The 23,705-nt window shown below is 33.7% G+C and overlaps 1 protein-coding gene across 1 annotated transcript in view; it reads right to left on the bottom strand.

Moving 5' to 3' along the window:
- The window catches only part of LOC129217393 (muscle calcium channel subunit alpha-1-like), a 145,912-nt gene that overhangs the window by 101,524 nt on the left and 20,683 nt on the right, over positions 1-23,705 (bottom strand). Inside the window, exons 3-8 of the mRNA XM_054851690.1 lie at positions 15,114-15,220; positions 13,888-14,040; positions 13,310-13,503; positions 5,054-5,157; positions 4,120-4,235; positions 3,953-4,000 (exon numbers count right to left, since the gene is read on the bottom strand). Of these exons, the coding sequence (XP_054707665.1) occupies positions 3,953-4,000; positions 4,120-4,235; positions 5,054-5,157; positions 13,310-13,503; positions 13,888-14,040; positions 15,114-15,220 (722 nt within the window). The remainder of the gene's footprint in view (positions 1-3,952; positions 4,001-4,119; positions 4,236-5,053; positions 5,158-13,309; positions 13,504-13,887; positions 14,041-15,113; positions 15,221-23,705) is intronic.

Here is a 23,705-nt window from a genome sequence, read left to right as displayed (position 1 = left end):
AAAAATACGACTAAATAATACAATTTTTTCCATTAAAAAAAATCTTTAACAGCTTTCAAAACGAAAAAATAATAATTAAAATTAATAAGCTCATTAAAATAAATACATCATATCAAAAAAAAAAAAAAAAAAAATCGTTTCTTTTTCCCCTGTTGCCAAAAATAATTTTTTTAATGAATTAATGCACTTACCAAAATAAATAAAAACAATAAAATGTCAACTTAAAAAAATACTTTTCATTGTCAAAAAAAAAAAAAAAAAAAAAAAAAATCGCCTGCGCATATCTTTATGAAGAAACATAAATGACTTCGAGTTTATTCCCCGAAAACTAAATACCTAAATTAAAACTTTAGCGTGAAAATAAAAAAAAAGTCATATCAACAATAATTATTTCGCAGTTAAAACCATAGCTGCTGAGTCGGAGGCGGTGTCAATCTCATTTTGAGATAAAGGAGTCGGAGTCGAATATCCGAGAATCGGACTCAGTCATTTGTCCTCCGTGTATAAATTTTTGCCAAAGCTACGAAGTCAGAGTCGAAGTCGGGGAGTCGGAATCCGATTAATTGTCCGGCACAGGAGTCGGAGTCGGAGTCAGGTGCCCCTAAATTCTCGGAGTCGGAGTCTGGAGTTTGGCGTCAAAAACTATTTCCAACAAAATTTGTTTGAAGTAAATCCGCCTTCAAGTACGGAATCTACATTGACTTTCAGTTTCCCCGTAGGCGCTAATGTTAAGGGATTTGAACTGTTCAAAATTGAACGGAAAATTGTTCAAATCAAAAAGATATTTTATATACAAGTTTTTTATCAAAAGCTTTTTCTTACAAAGTTTGTTTGAAGCAAATTCGCCTCACAGTTCGGAATTGCCTTGAACTTCCCCGTAGGCGCTAATGTTAAGTTTTTTTGAACTGTTCAAAATTGAACAAAAAATAGTTCAAATCCAAAAGTGAAATATGGGAATGATGTGCCCTCGCCGAGATCTTTCGAACAAAAAAAAGTTTGTTCGAATCGGACTATTCATTCAAAAGTTATTAGGGGGGGACAGATAGACCGACAGATACACGCATACACACACCGCGCCTTTAGGAGGGACATGAACCATTTCTAGAAACAAGCGAGTGGGGTACCGGGAGTAGCCGCGCATGCAGAGGGCGGTGGGGTTGAAAAAGGAACCACAACACCAAGGACGGCAAATGAAAACAATTAGCAATCTTGATTGCTCAAAAAAAAAAAAAAAAAGAGAGAGAGAGAGAAGGGAAAAAACACTTTTTTAAGTACGTGTATCATCGTAATTTAAATGTAATGAAATATTTAAGTAAGGCATTCAAAAGACTACTAGGAAAAGAACCTCATTAGTAAAGAAAGAAAAAAAAAACTTTCGCAATGCCTTTTAGCTTGTCACATGAGGGAAACTATCCCTGGTGTAATTTAAAATGCACCTACGGCGTGACTCAGCCCTAGTCCTAAGTGAATAAAACAACTAAACCTTGCACGAAAAAAGGAAGAAGGGAAAAGCACCATTTCCAGAAGAAGAAAAAAACTTTACAGGAAAAGAAGTCTAATCTACAAGTCACTTAATGATGCATCCTGATCGGTGTGGTGCACTAAATGATCTTTATCGCACTCCTGTGGCAGCGAAAGAAGAAGAGCTGTGGAGATCGTATCTTTCAGAGAATAAGGATTCTTTAAATGTGGAGTGACAATTGATGGAACTTTTTTCAAAACATAAAAGAGTCCTTATTGTCAAAGGAAGATGCAAATGTTTAGATTAATCATTTTGGTGAAAACAAGCGAAGTATGTTTGAGTTGGTATGAGAAGTTGTTGAAAGAGAGTGTGCCAGACTAAAAGATAGAATTCCCCCCCTTTGTTGAAATTTACTCGCCATTTTGTGTCAACTGTCAATGTCTTTTACGTGGTATATAGGTAGGAGCAACTAGTTCACAGTTCATTGCAGTGTTGCTCAAACGCTTTCATACTGTCGTTTTTCCGCGCTTTTCAAAGTTTAGTTATTCTATTTCAAGTTGTTAAGTTCCTTTTTCTGCTTTAGTAATTTAAACTTCGTAATTTTTACACCATTTTATTTTCTTCTCACATTTGAAGATTTCTACTTAGTTATTACCTCATTATAGGAAAAACAAGTAGTTTTATTGACTGGGTTTAAGTGGGGATAATGGCTCAGCAGAGGCTGCTCCATTGAAACATTTGAAAGGGGTGCTTTAATGGCCATTTTTGTTTCGTTTCTTGGGCATCTCGATCTTAGAGGGCTAAAGTAAAATAGGGTGCGGGGTCTCGTCATCACTCCTGGGGAGGGGGGGGGCATCTCTGTTATAGAGACTGGTGGCAGTCATTTTAGAAATGAAAAGTGTTGATACCCCAAACACCAACATACGCTTTAGGAACTATACACAATCATCTATCTATAACCCAGCACAAGTACATAGGCTTTTAAAGTAAGGGGGGGGGGGGGAAACAACTACCCGGATTCTCTTGTGGTAATTAGGAACGGTATCTGTGCATTTTATTAACAAAGCTTTTCAAAATAATCATTCTTATGAATTTTTCTCCATTCTCTTAGGGTGACCACAAAAGAGGGAGAAGCGGGTGGGAGGATTAATGGCGCCATAGACTTTTTTTGGGGAAGGAACAGTAAATTTTAGAGGGTTTTAGATCTCTTCTTAGAGGGACTTTTTTCGTTGGGGAGGCAGGTGCTCGGTAGCATTTGAGGCAGGCGCGCTACTATCCTGGGGAGGAGAACCCCTTTTTTTATTATGAAGAAACAATTCTTGCCATGTTTCCAAACTTAAAAGTTGGGATTCAAATACAATGTTGTATTAAGTAGCATCTCTGCTGGGACTTTAATTTCAATAGTACTGAAAATTATTGACAGCGGTCAGAGAAAAAAAAGGTTAGTAAGTCATCTATGTATAAGAGCTATGTAAGATTTTAAAAATGAACCTACTGCAGGATTTAAATATGCACGCTAACAGAAATTGCATTTTGATAGTAAATAAATTACTGGAAAAAATCAATGACAAAACATAGAAAAGGTGTGTCCCCCTCCCCAATTTCGCCGACACGAAATCCCCTCCCTTTTCAGCTTCAATCATATCTATATTAACGGGGGGAGGGGGAGAATTTGAAATGTCGGCGAAACTGAGGGTAAAAAGATAGAAACATCTTGCAGAAAGAAATAATTTCCTAAATATTACATAACTATCGTTACAGGACTTGCTGCGCGATGCTCTAAAAAATTTTCAGGCAGAACATGACCAAAAAAAAAAAAAAAAAAAAACAACAATTATTTCGTCAGTAACATCCAATATTTAAATTAACAGGACTTGCCCAACATTTTAATTGACAGGAGTTGCTGTGCGATGCCTTAAAAATTTTCAGGTAGAACATGGCAAAAGAAAATAATAAAGAAAAACAATTATTTTGTCAGTGACATCCAATATTTAAATTAAATGAATTAGAGTCCTCTAGTCATATCAAAAGATTTCAAAATAATATTTTTTAAATAATAGTATTATTTGTAATAATAAAACAGTCGAGTCCGTTTATTCCAATAAACGGACGTTTATTGGAATATCAGTTTAAAAAATATCGCGCTTGATGCAATAAATTTTCGCGGTAGTAATCCCTCGTAATTTGTCATTTTGACCCCGGAAAATGGAATATACTGCTTATAAAAATAATTTTCCGTTACAAATTGGCTATTACATTGAGCGGTCTCGATTGTAATGATAATGGTATTTCTTTTTATTATAATCAGAGAACAACAAATTTTGTTTCTTAGCATCATGTAATTTGATTTTTAATGAAAATTAAAGAAAAAAATTAAAAAATATCATGATAGCAATTTTAAAAGTACAGTAAATCAGTATAAAATACATGTCGACCATGAATAAAATTCTTTTGAGCTGTTTTTTATCGGAAAGAGAAGGAAAAACTTACTATTTCTAGAATCATCTTTATTTTCTTTATCATCTTGCTCAATGTCCTCTGAAAAAAAAAAGGATTTTGATACATATCTAATAAAAATTTTGGTTTTAGGAAAAGGAACACTTTCATCCAAAGAAGTGTCATTGTTTTGGACACAAGAAATCATTTCTAATACTAACCTCCTTGCGTTATCCAATCCAGATAACCTCTGAGATCGTCTTCAATTTGTTGTTTTTCCCGTAATTTATGAAAATCCCCACGAGCTTTCGCTTTTTCCCTTTCTTTTGAAAATTCCCTGTAACCGAAGTTGAAAGAATCAATGCATACAAGTTTACAAAAAAGGACAGGGTGAGAAACAGAACAGTGGAAATAGAAAAAATAGAAAATATACAGTGGGGAAATTTTGAACCTTTAGTATAAATATAATAACAATTGTCTGTTCGTAAAATATTTTAAAATAACTTTTTTCTTTGGGGGGGGGGGCGGGTAGGATATCCCTCATTCTAAAATCGAAAGCAAGAATATTTAATGTTTTATAATGCGTCAACATCGTTTTTATGTGAAAAACATAATCAAGAAACTGGAAGACGACCACGGCTATCGTGCTAAGCACAAAAGTCGTACCTGCACTTTTTTTTTAAAATCAAAATTGAGTTACGGTCACCAAGTGGTTCTTTGTCACATATTTCACCTAAATACAATGTTTTATGTTCAGATGTTCGTGGGAAGTATTTTTTTAAAAATTCCAAAAAATTCCATCTGAGCCAAATACATGGAGGTACACAACTTTAAACGGCAATTTCTCATTTTGAACTCGGTTGCAGATGCAACTTTTGCGCTTAGCATGGCAGACAGAGCCTCGCATATTGCAGAGGAATTAGTTTAACGCAGTCAATAAAACTATTTACAGAAAAAAAGAAAGAGAGAGGGTTATAAGTTTGGAGCATGCATCTGTATGTCTGTTTTGATTCATGCCTTTTTATTGATTTATGCCTTTTTAATTTTTAATTTAACGTACGTTTCTGTTTTTCTTAAGGAATCAACTGTATACAAGATATTAAGGTTACCATAAAAAACACGTCATTGTATTGAAAGGTGATTTTTATTACTCACCCACTAAGGACACCAAGGACGAGGTTGAGCACAAAAAAGGAACCTATTATGATTAAACTAATAAAATAAATCCATGGCCACTCATTACCTACAGAATCATTTATCTGAAAGAAAAAAGATATTTGTTAAAAACATCGTTATAAGTCATTCTAAAAATGTTGAAAAATGTAACGAAATGAAAAATAATGTGCCGAATTCGAAACAGAAAAAACAATTTTTATACCAACGTCCTATGGACGCATAAAAAATAAAAAGCATTAACAGGTGAATCGTAAGGCTTTTGAGAAAATTTCAAGGATCTTGATATCATATGAGGCGTTTTGAACTATACTATACTCCAGATTAAGCGGTTTAATTAGGAAACATGCGATGGTAATCCAGCTAAGCCAAAATCCGGTTGAAGAGGAGAATGGAAAAAATATATCTAATTCCTAAAAAAAAGCCCTATTTAAAACTGCCTTGAACAATTAAAGATCAAGCTGCGTCATACTATTAAAGAACAATTAAAATAACCATCCTCATATAGTTAATGGCGAATTCACTGATCGACTAACGCTCCTGACGTCACCAACAATGAAACTTGTACCATGGCATGATAATTTGATAATATTTTTTGGTAATGTTTGACATGCAGGGGAATGCTTTATTTTGACGAGGCTGAACTGGATCCGACAACTTAACTGTTTTACTGGTAATAATGTCATTTCAGGGCAATGAAGAAACGAAAGTCGCAACTCCAACGATTTATAGGGGGCACTGTAGCCACTTTCTAATGGCGGACGAAAAAGGTAAAAACAAACGCACGTGGTAACGAAGAAAATGCTAATAAGCCTAGTAAATTTTGTTCGTATGCATGATCTTTTCGCTTTATTCTTTTTAAATTAATTTTCAAAGTCTTCTTGATATTCTGGCCCACGTAGAAAGAAATGAGAATTCAAGAAGTATTACTAAACGTCAAATACCAGGTTGTCCCAAAAGTTCTGCACCATACAAGCATCGAAATAAAAAGCAATGGTATCAGAAACGCAAAGTATTTTATTCAGCAAAATACAGGCCATTGTGATTTAGGACAGCTAGCCATCGTTGTGCCAAAATTTCAATTTGGTGATGATACCATGAGGCAGGTTTCGAATCGAAAAATTGTTGACAAGCGTGTGTCACCTCGTCATAGTCATTGAATTGTTTACCACACAGGAAGTGCGTCATGGAACGGAACAAACCGTAGTCGGAAGGGGCAATATCAGGGCTATAAGCAGGATGCGGAAGAACCTCCATGCAATCGAGTTCCTCGAGTTTCGCTTGCACTGTTCTGGAGCGATGAGCTGGTGCGTTGTCATGTTGCAGCAATACTCTCTTTCTGTTTGTCAGAGCGGGGTATTTCTGTACAAGTACAGCGTGAACACGCTCCAGTTGTTCGGCATAGAGGTCCCCTGTGACGGCACGGCCCGCAGGAACCAATTCGAAGTGAATAATGCCATGGATATTCCACCAAACACACAGCATGACCTTTTTGGCGAATCTGTCCTGTTTCGCGTGGGCCTGGGTATCTTGACCTCGTGGTACCCACTGTTTGCGCGTGTCTGGATATCGGAGAAACACCCACTTCTCATTCCCAGTAACGATTCGTTTCCAGAATCGATCATCCCTTGGGTTTTTCAAAAGTTCTTGACAGAGTTTCACTCTGTTATCGGCCTGCCGTTGGGTCAGCTCATGTGGACTTTGTCTCGGTCGCTTATTCCTGAAGTCCTGTTCAAGGAGCCTCCGGTACACTGTATTTTTGGATACTCCTATCCTGTGTGCTATCGAACGTGTGCTGGTTTGAGGTTCGGCCAGGATAGCAGCTGCCACAGCGGTCCCAATATCCAATTTTGGCCGTCCACTTCGAGGCTGCTCTTCCAGGCTCAAATCGCCAGACGAAAAACGTTTGAACCACCGAGATGCTGTGGATCGATTGATCATATCAGGTCCTTCAACGGCACAGATTTCCTCGCTAGCAGCTTTCGCACTTAGCCCTTTTTTCCAGAGAAAACGAAGCACGGCACGTGTCGCAGTTTTTGAATCACACATCTTTCGCGATGTCACACTACTACTACGGACGCTATTCTCCTCAATAAACATCCACACTATTCTATGACCTCTACTTGTTTCCCTGGTGGCAGTTTTGAGCGCATGCGCATCTTACTGGGTTATCCGATCCACGTCGCAATCTGCATACCATTGATGGTGCAGAACTTTTGGGACAACCTGGCATAAAAGCAAACTACGTAGTTCTTAGTTCTAAGTAGCCATTTCCACGATATTGAATTCGATATTTATCCGTTCTTGATGAAACTAAATAATAATTGTGGCCTGACAAAAATAACAATTAATGCTAGATAATTTAATTATATGACATTACGAATTATTATCAAAAGAAGATGATACTTTTTTGCCTTGCTTGGCTAGTGCTTATTGCTTTGCATTTGTAGCTGAGTTATTTCTCTCGAATTCCCGAATCGGTTAATTTAAAAATTTTCTGTTTTTATGTTTTTAATTTCTGAGTTATGATTTAATGCAAATCATCAACAAAATTCTCACGGATAATATGGTGACAGTTTTCTTTTCAGTTGATCTACCATTATTTCTTTTTACTTATCGAATTCTGTAATCTTTCTACCATTTTATTCCACTCATGATAAAAATTAAAAATGGTTTAACTTTTAACATGCGGAATCTCACCAAACTTACTTTGCTCGCACAATACTAAAACTATAACCCTAAACAAATTTGGCGAAATCTTTCAGCTGAGAATAAAAACAATAAAGTAAATTCTTTCTCGGTTAAACATTTTTCATTTTGTTCTACGATAATATATTCAAGAAAATATTTTGATTACTGTACATTCCAACTAAATGCTGCTGTAAAATATGGTTAGTTAAATTAATTTAAGATTTAAAAAAAACCCATATTCTTACAAATTCACACAAAACAATAAATTTTTTTACCTGGTATAACGTTATCCAAGTTTGTTAATCCAGAGTTTTCTTGTGTTAACAGCTTTCACCATTTCTCAATCAACTCACGTTTTAGAAGGAAATAAGGAAAACTAACATTATTTTGAGAAGCTCGAGAATACTACTAAGGGACGAAACAATTTTTGTAGCTGAAAACAATCTAAGACACATCGATTGCGTTAATAAATACTCAGAACAAACTGCCTATGTTTACGTCAACAGACACACGTGGAACGCAATGTGGCAATGTTTTAGTTTTTTCGGTAGTTTTGTAAATCACCACAAGGTAGCGTATTCGAGCGCTGGAGTTGCGAATAGCAGTCTACAATGAACGATATCTACTGGATTTTAGGGTTAATCCACTGGGATTAGGGTTAAAATTTAAACTATCAAAATATAACCAAACATGCAACTGCTTCGTTCAAATGTAGAAAATTTTTTCACCCATCATACATTGACGTGCAATTTTCTAACATTTAATAATTGACTAAATTTGTTAAAAAACGATTCGCATTTTGATTTGAACAATTTTAAGTTCGATTTTAAACAATTCAAAAAAAAAAAAAAAAAAAAAACATTAGCGCCTACGAAGAAGTTAAAGTTTTTTTTTAAATCCTGAACTTAAAGGCAAATTTGTTTTAAACAAATTATGCTTTAAAAAGCTCTTGATGACAGATATAGAAAGTATATCTTTCATTTGAAAAATTTTTCGTTAAATTTTGAACAGTTCGAAAAAAATTAACAATAGCACCTGCGAAGAAATTCAAATCAAATATAAACCCCTCACTTAAAGGCGAAATTGATTCAGACAAACTTTGTTGGAAAAAGCTCTTGAAGAAGAAAATCTATGGAAAAGCTCTTTCTGATTTGAACAATTTTTCGTTTTTATCAATTTAAAATACCTCAACATTAGCGTCTACGGAGAAACTTAGGTTCAATATAGGACCCAAACTTTAAGGCGGGGTTTCCTTCCAACAAACTTACTACCAAACGGCAAGACCTTGAGGGTCACGGACCTGGAAGAAATTCTGAATTTAGATCAATTCCCAGTAGATATGAGCCCTGGTAAAGCGACTTGACTGCATAGGCTCTAGTTCGACAGTAACGGGGGGGGGGGGGGGTCCAAAGTTTCTAGTTTAGCTCCAGGAAAAGCAATGTTTTTTTCCCTTTATTATTAAGCTTTTTTAGCCTTTTCTTGATATTACATTGCAGTATCACCCAACTGTATGCATTAACTGTATAGAATAATTTCCACCGACTCTACATTGTACTAACAGGAGACGAGACAGATGTTAGGAAAGCAAATTTTGTGCCAAAATTTCCAATACCAAAGAAAACGCTATTGCAGTTTCGTGGCCAAACAAGCAAATTCAGACCCTCCTTGCAGCCGAACTAGAGCTTATGTACTCAAACTTTTACCTGCGCTCATATCTAGTAAAATTGACCGAAATCCAAAAGTTTATCGAAATTCGTGACCGATTTTCCGGAAACGATTTTGCCGTCTGAACTACACTGATTTGTAGGATTACGGAATTGCAATGGCGTCTTTAATGGAATTCAAAACTTCGGGACTACTAAAATATCTATCTACCCTCCTATGACATTTGCCTTTTCTTTTCGGTACAACGAAGGGGAGGGGAGGTTGATTCCATGTTGTGAATTCATTTAATTGGCCTCCTATCCGCTGTTCGTTCAGCAATAGTATAGAGACGCTGAAATCGCCATATTTGTGTTAGTTCTGAAGCTCTGATTGTTCACCGTTGCCACGGTGAACAATCTTTTATGCATTTGTAACTTTTATGCATTTGTAAATAAGCTCTGCTACAGATACAGATAAGTTATATAGTGTCTCTTTAGTATTTATGAGTAACTTAGTTTAAATATTACCTATTACCATGAATAAATGTCAATTAATCGCCTTCTTTTATGGCAATGGAGAAGAATTCGTTCAAACAGGCAGTCCGGGGCAAGATGACGGGCCGAAACACGGGGCAAGATGACGAGCTCGTCATCTTGCCCCGTGTTTCGGAAATTATTAAATTAACTATGTTGTACATTTTATTAAATCTCGTAAACGCTTATTTGTCTGTGTGTTTGTTCACGCGACCTTGCGCTTCTATCTCTTCTGAGGTTAAAGGACGCATTGAATCAAGGGAGACGTCGTTCGAAAGCCGGCGACCAGAGGCTATTTATAAACTAGTTGACCAAATGACTAGTTGACTGAATAAAACCAAGCAAAGAATCTCCTGCTCTGTTGATTATTGACAATCATAAATTTCGCATAACTTTGCAGGCTATCTTATATTTCAGTGAAAAAAACATTATCATGTAGTTGGGATGCCACCCCACACATCGCATGGTCTCTAGCTCCTGATGCGTCATTTCTCTGTCCATTAAAAACCTACTATAGCCAAGCATGTGACATCTTTATGATCATTCATCTAGGACAAACTATCAAAGACAAAAAAAAAAAAAAAAAAAATAGTAGCCTTTTGAGCACCGCTTACTTCAAGCCAGCTACAGTTGGAAATGACGATAAAGGGTTTAAAGAATGAGGGATCAAGACTCATTATTATCTTGTTTTTAGTGGACTATGATGTTGTTGGCGATTAAACTGAGAATAACAGCGCTAATCCTCAGACCTAGGGAGTGGAAATGCAAAATAAAAACCCTCCAGACGAAGCAGAAGTTATGGAAAATGCCGATTCCGATGCATCAAAGAAGCCTGTTAGTGTTTCTGATTTCAATGCATTGCCTAAAGCAACAAAATGTGAGAAAAAAAAAGAAAAGAAAGCAGAAAACTGAGCTCAAACATTCTTACAAGCACACCCATCAAAGAAATGTCAGAACAAGGAGCAAAGCGGAAGGACAAAAAAGATTATTTGAAAAAAAACAGGGAAAATTAGCTCGTAAAGCTAAAAAGGGAGTAAAAAAATAGCAACTAAATTCCTTTAGGTCCAAGTTTATTAAGTTCAATTCATGCCAAGCAATTCAGTTGCATCAACTTCATAAAATGGTGTTAGAAGATGCCCTGCTTGTAAAGACGAATATTGTGACCCTCCAACAGAAGAACGGACCTAGTGCTGTAAAAGTCAAGAGTGGTGGCATGAGGCATGTTCCAATTATGAAAATGGCATTTTTACTTGTGTCTATTGTTCTCTGCACAACTTAACACTTCAACATTACGCTCCAATAGGTTACGCTTAATTTGATACTTTGTAAGCTGTAAAAACACAGTTATCATTTTTAAAACTAGGTAACATATTCAAAACATAAAATGTGTTCAACCTTTTTCAACGTCGTCATCTTGCCCCAAGGTCAAAGTCATCTTACCCATGACGATTTGTTAAGGTCACAAAAAAATAAAAATTTTCTTCGTTATTCTTATTTGAAAAATTAAATGGTAATATATTTAATATCACAAAGAATTACTCTAACAGCTCATGTGAAATTAATTTTACTATCCTTAAAAATGAATTAATAAACAACAAAAATTGTTAACATAGTCATCTTGCCCCGGTCTCCCCTACGTCTGTCCGCTTTACGTTTCGAACGTGATATGCGGACGATGTCTGAATTACGCTTTAGATTGCAAATCCACCCATACGGAAATGTTGAAATTTGAGGAAAAGATGCAGCAAGTAAGGGTGGAGCTCCTTAGTAAAATTTTATTCAATTTACATTAGCATGTAAGCAAAATGACAACACTAATATATATCAAATTTATATATTTATTTCCCGACAGTGGAAACGATAAAAAAAGGATTAGAGTTTTTCGCATCCATGAGTGAACGAGTTCCAAGAAACGTCTGACAGATAGATACACATATCTTGTTATTGTAGATGTTGTTTTAACTTGACGTTAAAACGCGGATATCACAAATGTGCCACAGCAACTGCGCTTGCACACGAACTTCGCTCATTGGGATTTCTATTCCATGTTGCTTATTTATATTTAAGCAGAGCAACAAATTAATGAATGCAGTCAGAATATTTTCACATCGATTGCGTGATAGATTGTATAAAACTACAGCTATGAATATATTATATATTTATATATATCTAACTGGTATACTTTATAATTGAAAGCGAAAAATGGCACCTCAATATTTATTGATTTGCTTATTTTCTAAATTAATGCATTTAACACAAACATGACACATTATGTTTTTCAAAAATGTATAAAATATTAGCGTAAATATCCGTGTTTTGCAGCGATTCGTTATAAATTGTGTGTACTTGATTTAAGCAAGACTTTTGAAATGAGTTAGTTCGCGCGCAAGCGCAGTTGCTGTGGTAAATTTGTGATATCCGCGATATAACGTCTAGTGGTTGTTTCATGCTTTTCGTATTCTTAATAGAATGCAAATGCTACAAAAATGCATTTACCATTGTTGGAATCACCAACTTAAGCATAGCAAGAGTTAACAATGCGCTAGTGTTTCAATGTATTGATGACAAAGTAACTTTGTGTGCAAGAAAGAGAGAGAGATACCAGCTGTCACTTGGAATCCAACAATAAAACTACGTATTGGTGCATTCATGTCAGAAAAAGTTAGATAAATTTCCCGTTGAATGCAAAGAATAAGTTTCTGAATAAATCGTAAATCATTAATCAAATTTGCTACCATGCTTTTCTACATCATCAGTTGCATCATCCTATCTTTAGCTTATGTGTTTTTGAATGACAAGATTGCTGGCATTATTTTAGTCCTTTTTCTGTCTGCGTGGTTTTCTGAAGAAAAAAGGCATCAAATTCCTGTACGAAGAAGTATTCCTCTTGGACAACAAGTCAATTTCGCTGCAGGCGATATGAATTGGAACTTATACATGCCAGAACAGCGATAAATTTTGTCCAAGAACAACTGAAAAATATACAGCTTCTCTTACTGAAATGTATTGTTACTTTTAAAATTTATAGTCATGTACTGATTCGAAATAGTATCATTAAAGTATTTTGTAAATATCTTTCTACATGAAAATGTGAGATTTTTTCCATTCCCCTCAAAACAATTTTGAAAAATACGATTGTTCATCCCATTTCACACACCAAGTTTGTTTTATTTCATTATTTTCAGAACGCAAATACACTCATTTTGGCAATTTGTGCGGCACTCACGCAGTTTTATAATTACATTTTTGTAATCAAAAACCTTCAACAAGGTTGGATTTTTTTCTCTCTTATTTCAGGTTCAAATAAAAAATATCTTAATGAAACTTGATTCGAAGGAATGAAACTTGATTGGAAGGGAAAGAAACTTACATTGTAAAGGACGTTTGTCCATCCTTCATTAGTAACGCACTGGAAGACAGTGAGCATTGCAAGTCCAAAGTTATCAAAGTTAGTGATGCCGAAATTGGGCCCTTCCCAGTACCCCGTGCATACTTCATTATTTGTTGCGTTGCAATGGTAACCATTTTCACCGCAAGGGTGCGGCTCCTCTAAGGCAAATTCTCCTGTAAGTAAAAGTTATTTTAGAGGAACAAAATTGAAAGTAATTCTTTTATTTATTTTAGTCGAATATCCCTTCATCACACTATTGTAGTAATGTGAGATTCTGGGCTATTGTGCCGTGGGCTGAGTGTTGTTGCCCCCAAATTCTTCGACCGCATCTGCGGCGGTCATCTTCAATATTAACGTGGTCGTAGCTTCCAGGGAAGCAACTTCCTTGCAACTAAATCAGTTGCTAGGAAGTCGCGCCACTGTTGACGCCACTGTTATTAGTATACGGAAAAATTGACACCTAATGAAAAAAAACGTAAAAAGTAGATTCGGGAGACGTGAAATCGAAGTTTCACTGTATATATCTACTTATTGGTATCATTAACATGAATATTTACCCGTGTTGTTGTTCAAACACGTCTCGTGCATCTTTCCAGAGAATAGCTCTAGTCCTATGATGGCATAGATGATGATGACAAAGATGACAAGAAGAGCAATGTGAAGTAAGGGCACCATGGCACGTAGAATGGAATTCAAAACTACTTGTAAACCTGTGGGGAATTAGGACTCACTTAGTGAATAACCCGAATAAACATAATAGCAGAATCGTTTAGAAATGTTCTCACGACAAAGTATTAGTTAAAATGAATGTAATTGTCGAAAGTTAACTACTATCCAAGCAGCTCGATATGAAATTTATTGGCCCCTCACTGTACCTGATTTTTCAATATTAAGAATTTTGGCAATAAGTTGTAATTTGATTAAATTAAGTTCCAGTTTTTTGTTGAACCCTTTAGTTGGTCCAGGTCTCATTTATGATAAAATACAATCGATACTTATTATCATCCACATAATTTCAAATCATGTTAAACATTCATTATTGTCAAAATAAGACATAATTTTACTATATATCATATTTTGTTCGATTCTCTTTAATGTACGACTATATTTAGTTTGGTAAAGAAAAAGAAAATGTTTTTCTTTCTTTTTCGTGATAGTTGGAGAGGTTTATGATTTGTTTTTAATTCTTACCTATTTACTAATTTCAGGAAAATGTTTAGACTCCATTATTATGTTATTATTATCACTTTGAACAATATGTAGAAGTTTTGATACGTTTAATATTTTTCTTGTTATTGCTATTATTTTTGCTAACATTGCAATTTTTTATTCGGAAAAATGGATTGTTTTAGTATAAGTTGTTGCTTTACATTTTCGATCAGTTCGGATACTAAATTGAAACAGAGTAGTTCTTGCTCTTAATTAACTAAATTTCTGTTTGATTTTCAACCCAGCCTCAACGTTTTTTCCTTCAAAGTCAGTTCAAACACTCTCCAAGTGGTAAACTTATCTTCCAACAAAATCTTCATCAAAAATGCTGATTATGCCATAGTTATAGCTACGGTTGAAATCCAAGAATGCTAAATGCATCTCAGCATCAAGATTCGCATGAAAAAGTTCATTATTAGAAAAACCTTCTTTTACATAATAAAAACAATCAAAAACTGATAAAGTAACAAATTCATATGAGCTTAACATTTTTTTAACGAAAAATCTAATAAAATAAGTTTGTCACGTTTCTAAAAAATAGAGTACACTTTAATGCTTGATTTTTTTGACTTACTTGGGACACCGGAAACTAACTTAAGAGGTCGCAGAACACGAAATGCACGTAAGGCTTTCACATCAAAACCCTCTTTCATCAGTGCAGAAAGAGCTGTACTAATAATTCTGAAAGAAAAATAAACTTTCGTTTGAACACAAATTAAATAATACGTGAAAATGAAGTTATTATATACACTTTAATCTCTATGATGCATATTCGAGGAAAAACTGAAAAGCTTTAAAACCTTGAAGCCCGAAAAGCTTAAGGTCACAAATATGTTGAACAACATCATTAAAAGTTATTGCTTTAAACGAGAAATTTAAAGGAGAGGATGTCTTTTTGTCACTCACATCAATGATTTCAACAGATCTGATATTCGAATTCATAACTCTGCAGCTTCCAGTACGACGCTTAATGGAGTGTTTCCATTCGCAACTCCAACGAACTATAGGGGGCACTGCAGTCACTGTCTAATGGCGGACGAAAAAACTAAAACAAACGCACGTGGTAACGAAGAAAATGCTAAAAGTGTTGTGACTTTTGTTCGTATGTATGATTTTTTTTGTTTTATCCTTTTTAAATCAATATTTTAAGTCCTGAGGATATTTTGGCCCACGTAGAAAGAGATTAGAATTCAAGAAGCATTACTAAACGTCAAACATTAATGCAAACTACGTAGTTCGTAGTTCTAAGCAGCCATTTCCACGATGTTGAATTCGATATTTATCAATTCTTGATAAAACTAAATAATAATTGTGGCCTGACAAGAATAACAATTAATGCTAGAAAATTTAATATGACATTACAAATTATTATCAAAAGAAGATGATACTTCTTTGCCTTTTGCTTGGCTAGCGCTTAGTGTTTCGCATTTGTAGCTGAGTTATTTCTCTCGAATTCACGAATCGGTTAATTTAAAATTTTTCTGTTTCAATGTTTCTAATTTCTGAGTTACGATTTAATTATGTCATGTCATGCAAATCATCAACAAAATTCTCACGGAAATATGGTAGTAGTTTTCTTTTCAGTTGAATGACCATTATTTCTTTTAACTTATCGAATTCTGTAATCCTACTACCATTTTATTCCACTCATGATAAAAATTAAAAACGGTTTAACTAAAAACACGAAATCTCGCCAAGGTTACTTTGTTCGCACACTAAAACTATAACCCTAAACAAATTTGGCGAAACCTTTCAGCTGAGAATAAAAGGAATAAAGTAAATTCTTTCTCGGTTAAACATTTTTTATTTTGTTCTACGATAATATATTCAAGAAAATATTTTGATTACTGTCCATTCCAACTGAATGCTGCAGTAAAATATGGTTAGTTAAATTAATTTAAGATTTTTTTAAAAAAAACCCATATTCTTACAAATTTATACGAAACAATAAATTTTTTTACCTTGTATAACGTTATCCAAGTTTGTTAATCCAGAGTTTTCGCTTTAACCATTTCTCAATCAACTCACATTTTAGAAGGAAATAAGAAAAACTAACATTATTCTGAGAAACTCGAGAATACTACTAAGGAACGAAACAATTTCTTTAGCTGAAAACTACAAAAATCAAACTAAAACATCGATTGCGTTAATAAATACTCAGAACAAACTGCCTGTGTTTACGTCACACATGGAACGCAACGTGGCAAAGTTTTAGTTTTTCCGGCAGTTTTGTAAATCACCGCAAGGTAGCGTATTTGAGCGCTGGAGTTGCGAATTAGTCAAAAGTACTACTTTTAGTCACAAAAGTTGATAGAATAAGGAAAAAAAAAAACATGGAGCGAGGAAAAACTTTTTTTTCAAAGCGTTTATTTTTTTAATTATTACTTTTTAAATATCTAATTTTTCAAAATAAGGCATGGTCTGTATGACGTCACAAGTGATGAACTTTGCGCGTCATTCCACTGGCGTGCTGAATGCTTAAGCTTACTGTCTACCGCGGTTCCAGGTTATGCGATTCCAGACTATCCAAGCAGCTCGATATGAAACTTATTGGCCACTCACTGTACCTGATTTTTCAATATAGAAAAGTTTGAAGATATATTTTTCTTATGATTATTAAGAAGTTGCGCTTTACGCTTGATATCAGCCATATCGTTGCCAATACATGTGAGTAAAGAAGCGGATTAAATATTGCGCTCTTCGCTAATGGCATCAGTAGTGAATGGCATTTCATCACTTTTGATGTCACGTGCAGAAGCGTAAAATATGAAATTGAATCTGTGTACTGATAAATGTAAATGTTAAAACATATTAAACTTTGTGAAATTATTTAAAAAATGGTCAAATACTACGTTTTTAAGCATTCTCTTTCAGATAAAAAATACTTTCAAAATTTCGGAAATGATCCATTGCAATGATTATCAATAAAACTCAAGTATAATTCTTAAAAGACAGAGGATGAAATTTATCGCGCCCAATGCTTCGCATGTGAGCAGTTGTCGGTTGCCTATTTACGTGTCAAGTAAAACCTTCTGGTTTATTAATGTTTGAACAAGACATTAAAATAAAACAAGAAGTTCCGTCTAGAACTAAACAACCTACTTTCCCGTAAACCCATTTCTTCTTTCTAGTATCTGATCAATATTCTCAAAAACAGCTAAAATCGCAAATTGTTTCAAACATAATTTTTTAATATTTTTAGCTGATTTCTAGGAATAAAATATTCTTCATTCATTTAAAACATTAGATGCGTAAAAAAAATAATAAATACATAAATAGGAGAACAAATAAAATAGCAGCACCTTTTAAACAAAGCAGCTAAAACACTTTTTTTCTATTAAAAAAAATTCTTAAACAGCTTTCAAAACGAAAAAATATTAATTAAAACTAATACGCTCATTAAAATAAATAGATCATATAAAAAGAATAGTTTCTTTTTACCCTGTTGCCAAAAATAATTTTTCAAATGAATTAATGCACTTACCAAAATAAATAAAAACATAAATAAAATATCAACTTAAAGCAATAATTTTCAGTGTCCAAAAAAAAAAAAAATCATCTGTATGTAGAAACATAAATGACTTCGAGTTTATCCGCCGAAAACTGAATACAAAAATTAAAACTTTGGAGTGAAAATAAAAACAAGTCATATTAACAATAATTATTTCACAGTTAAAACCATGGCGTCGGAGTCGGAGTCAATATCATTTTGGGATAAAGGAGTCGGAGTCGCGGAGTCGAATATCCAAGAATCCCAGTCAGTCATTTTTCCTCCGTGTATAAATTTTTGCCAAAACTACGAAGTCAGAGTCGAAGTCGGGGAGTCGGAGTCCGACTAATTGTCGGGCACAGGAGTCGGAGTCAGATTCAGGTGCCCCTAAATTCTCTGAGTCGGAGTCTGGAGTTTGTCGTCAAGAGCTATTTCCAATAAAATTTCCTTGAAGAAAGTTCGTCTTCAAGTAAGGAATCTACATTGACTTTCATTTTCCCCGTAGGTGCTAATGTTAAGGGATATGAACTGTTCAAAATTGAACGGAAAATTGTTCAAATCAAAAAGATATTTTATATACAAGTTTTTCATCAAAAGCTTTTTCCTACAAAGTTTGTTTGAAGCAAATTCGCATCACAATTTGGAATTGCCTTGAATTTCCCCGTAGGCGCTAATGTTAAGTGTTTTTGAACTGTTCAAAATAGAACAAAAAATATAGTTCAAATCAAAAAGTAAAATGTAGGAATGAGGTGTCTTCGTCGAGATCTGTCGAACAAAAAAAAATTGTTCGAATCGGACTATTCACTCAAAAGTAATTGGGGGGGGGGGGAGAGACAGACAGACCAACGGACATTTCTCCCATCTTAATACCCTACTTTCCAATTTTTAATTTCTCAATATTTATTTAATTATTATTTTTTTTTTTGACTTTTTTTGTTTTCTTGTAATATTTTCAAGATGCATTAAGCCTTCTTTCATGCTTTTTTCTTCTTTCTCTGACTTTTACTGGGAAAGTAGATTAAAAAAAGGAGGGTGTTTAAAAGCATTTGTATAAACAGACTTAAAACTCCTTTCTTTAATTGAACGAATTTACAACTTATTCCATGGTACAGAGAGTAAACAAACAAAAGATGAAGAGTTTTATTTTTATCATTTCCACATTAAAGTAAATTATTATTTTATTAAAACTATTACTCATTTTTAAAACTCTGGAGTGTAATATTCTCTTCAGTTCATCATAAATAGTGATTATAAAGGGAAACTAGAAAATAAAATAAAAGCTAATTAAAACTAAGTATGAAATTTCTAAAAAAATTCCAAACTTACTTTCTTCTGTTAAAAAATGTGAATCAATAATATAAAGTTGAAACATCATGGATAAAATTAAATAAATAAATAAATATATGAATACAATTTAAGAATTTTAATTATAATTTAAGAATGCATATAAAACACTATTTAAATTCCAGCGCAAGGGAGTTCAAATAATAATTTTAAAAAGAAGAAAGTTAAAAGTAAACATAAGCCGGGACAAAGAGTGAGCACTTTTACTTAATTACAAATGAAAGACGGGGAAAAAATTCAAGTTTAAACAGAGAATCGAAAAAAAAAACAAAGTGAAGTTCTAATAACAAACAACTTTGAAAAGGAAAACAACTGACTAAAAGAAATTAACTACCTTTTCTTCTGACTTAAAGGTTTGATTTCAAAATAATCAAATATACATTTCTGTTTTTAGTCGTTCTTCTTCTTCTTTTTTTTTCTAACTTGGTTGCTAAGCGTTAAGCTTGAAATGTAAAAAACAGCATTACGGGAGAGAAAGTAAGAAATAAATAAAAATAACCGAATAAATAAAACATTTAACAAAAAAATCCCAGCTTTTTAGGAATTGTATTTACAAGAAATAAAAGAGAAATATTTTTTAAAGCTTTCAAGGTTGAAATAATATTGTATGTTTTCGTTTCTTTTCATTTCCTTACCGAAGAAAGTATTTTAATGTATTTACCTTTTTCATGAATTACATTAGAAAAATAGAGAGTGAATAAAATTAAAGCTACCTGTTTAGAAATACTTGGAGATTGTTTTAATGCCATTTAAACTTGGTACACATGTTATATAGACCAAGGGGATGTCCATAAATGTCACAATATTTTTCAACATTTTTGACCTCCTTCCCTCTTTTGTCACAGATTGTCACATTTCACCTTACCCTCCTCCCTCACCTTTGTCACCCGCCACTTTTTTGTAAACATAGTCTAGCACAATATGCTTGATGTCACATTAACTGTTATACCTTCTCTCCCTCTTGTGTCATAGTGACACAGTTTCACGACCCCCCTCCTCAAAGCGTGATATCATTTGAGGACTACCCTTAGAGAAAAAAGAAACATGCAATAAGAAACTACTAAGATAGAATTTTTACCAATTGTGAACACTCATACACATTCAACACCGGTTTAAATTATTATTTTTAAACTGTAAAACATCTACTAAAACTTGTAAAAAGAGTTAATCGAAGAATTCAAGCAAGATTCTACAATGACCTCAAAAAATACCGAATAAGAATGGTAATCTATGATTGCATACAATTTTCAAAGAACTTTCAAACTATCCTTACAGATTAGTAATGTTATTAATTAAATTAGCCTTATTTATCATTGCGAAAAACCGACTGGGAGATCTTGGAACATAGGATACGCAGCACAATAACTACCAACTCAAATGTTGAAACATTTGAATTGATAATTATTTGTAAAAAATCAAAAACTCTGGTAATATGGTAATATTCATCTGGTGTGGCTTAAGTACAGATATTTTCTATGCTGTTTTCAGGACTATAGGTCATTAATCTTTTTAGGTAGACAAACAATTATAATTTGAATGAAGGTAACAACTTTTTTTCATGCTCCTTAAAATATTGATTTTTTTAAAAGTACAATATTAATCTGATTTGATGCTTTGTTGTCACATTCCTTAAAAATTAGGCAATTTTTTAATTGAAGGTATTCGTATGTTGCCACTGTTATGTTAGGCTTAAATAACAGAAAACTATAGTTTAGTATAGGGTGAGCTGAAATATATACTTTAGAAGGGGTATGTTGAAACAGTGTTTCAATGACAAGTCCATTACCTCTTCTTGCTTACGATAGTATATAAATACTTATTTTAAATTCTCTTTTCTGAAATAATATTAGTTTGCTGAGTTCGCCGATTTAAATCAGCTAGATTTAAATCACTTGGTTCTTAAAAGAAAAAAAAAAACAGCCATATAAGTCAAAAGTTTTATTTTGAATTTAAAGAAGAGGACTCCATGAACTATATTTGCATTTTAAATGAAAGTTTTGCAAAATGTGCAATTTTTTACATCAAATAACAGACACATCCCTCAAAAAGCAAATTATTGGGGAAGATAATTGCTCGTATGAGTGGTGTAAAAGAACGTGAAAAAAAGAGTGGTGTGGTGGTTAGACGCTGGTCTCTTACGCCCAAAGGCGCAGGTTCGGTCCTGGCGCCAGTTGGTGGATTTTCAAGATGCGGAAAATCGACAGCATTCATATCGTGTGATTATGCAGCATGTAAAAGATCCCTCGAGTACTCGTTTGGCATGGAGTATCTCTTGGCAAAATCAAATTCCTAGTGCTGTTTCGCATCAAATAGAGCCCATGTGCCTCCATCTAGTGAGGAAACTGGGCGTCAAAATTCTCGTGGCAATGGCATCCCACCGATAGGGGTGTCACGAGAAAGAGTGGTTGCTATGCCCGGGGATTGCACTAGGTCTGCAAAAGGAAGTGCCTCTTCCGCAGCCTCATTAGAAAGAAAAAAAATAGCTCATTTAATTATGTTCCAACTTTTCCCACTGTTTACCAGCATTCCCCACCATGGGGCATACAGGAACAGTTTATCGGCTGTTACATTAGCATTCATCATTTTGTGACATATGCACTTAAATTTTTTTTATATTTCAAACTTTAGCTAAGATTAGCTGTACCTTAAGCCGAAGTGTGTTAATCAATATCTTTAATTAACTATTAATTACTACGACAATAAAAGTAAAAAATTTTCCAACATGTCCCACTTATCCAGATACAAGTTAGAGCAAAAATGAATCTACTTTGCCTTAAGAAAACCAACTACGCTTTAGATGTTTTTCTAAACATAAAACTATTTATTACAAGAAAAAAATAAATCCCCAGAATCCTTGTTGCCAAAGCAGCAATTGATTTGGAGAGTTACCCCGTTTTAAGAGAATATTGTCCCCATTTTCTTTAAGACATTTTGATCGAAGATTGAAAATGAACGAACGACAAACTTCGTTTCCTTCACCCAGCTAATCTTGAAATCGATTACAAAGCATGCCATCTGGTTTCATCTGAGAAGAGATAACAAGAGCTGTAGGGGGTTAGGATTTTTTTCTTTGTCTCCCGCGCTATCAAATGCCCTTCAGCTTTTGCTGTATTTCTCGGATCATTACTAACTTTTTACTCAACATATTTTTTTCGATGTAAGCAGATTTTTCTGCCTTGGTTATAATTGACGAAAAACTGGTTCAAGAGTCATTCAAGAGAAATTCAAAGGTAATGCCAAGTTTGGAATTTAATGAACTGTTTTCAAACTAGTTGGTTTCAAAACTAGTCACTATTAACTTTAGTAGTGCATAATTAGTTTCAGTTGCTTAGCAAAAATAGTTTAACCAAAGAAAGATTAGTTCAAATGTTACAATGTTAGTAAAATTTGAAAAAAGCTTGAAATTTAATGGGGAGGCCAATTGTAAAATTTAGTGGACACTCCTTTTTAAGCAATTTTTCATCAAAGAAAGTAGGAAATCTATTGCGAAGCTCAAAAATTTCATTTTTTTTCAGGGGAAAAATGTTGAAAATTCACTCAAAAAAAGGAAACAAAAAGGAGAAAATATGTATGTGTGGGGGGAGATGGAGGGGGGATATTCATTTACCTTTGTTAAGGCACACCAATAGTTAAATGTATTGGACTAAAAACATTTAAAAAAATAGAAAAAAAAAAAACCTGGTGAATCATATTTATAAAGTGCTTTTGAATTTAACAACTACAGTGTTTTAAAATGATGATTACTACTCCAAAAATTACACAGAAAAAAAGTCCAAAATAAAAATTAGATATAAAGCATCAGATTCAATGAACATTCTTAAAAACAAAATAATTTTCATCAAGACAGTAGCATTTTTTAAAGCATCATGAAGTTCAAGTATTTCTAGACTTTCAATCCATGGAGAGAAAATGAAGTCATGTTAGAGGAAATCAAAGAGTACGCAAAATACTAAATTTAACTATTTGCAAATTAAGCATTGTTTTCCACCAGGCCAATAGAGTTAATGAAATCTTTATGAAAGCCCATAGTTTTATTATTCTTCTTAAATGAAAAAGCTGCTCTAAACACCGTTAAAGATTGATTTAACTTGAAGAAACTTAACGTCAAATTTAGTGAGCTATTTTTAGTTTGATTTCATCAAGACCATCAAATAGTAAAACCCAATAATTTAATTACTCTGAATTGAATTCTTACACTATTCAAACGAAATACTCGTGTATCAAAATTTAATTTAGTTGCCTATCTTTGACATAAATTTTCTGGTTTATGTGCTTATGTGGGATGATTTAAATAAGAAAAATAATGACTTGTATAGGTGAATATACGCTCTT

This window comes from Uloborus diversus, chromosome 2, assembly GCF_026930045.1.
Source record: "Uloborus diversus isolate 005 chromosome 2, Udiv.v.3.1, whole genome shotgun sequence".
Lineage (NCBI taxonomy): Eukaryota > Metazoa > Arthropoda > Arachnida > Araneae > Uloboridae > Uloborus > Uloborus diversus.
This window is presented reverse-complemented; position numbering and strand designations above follow the sequence as displayed.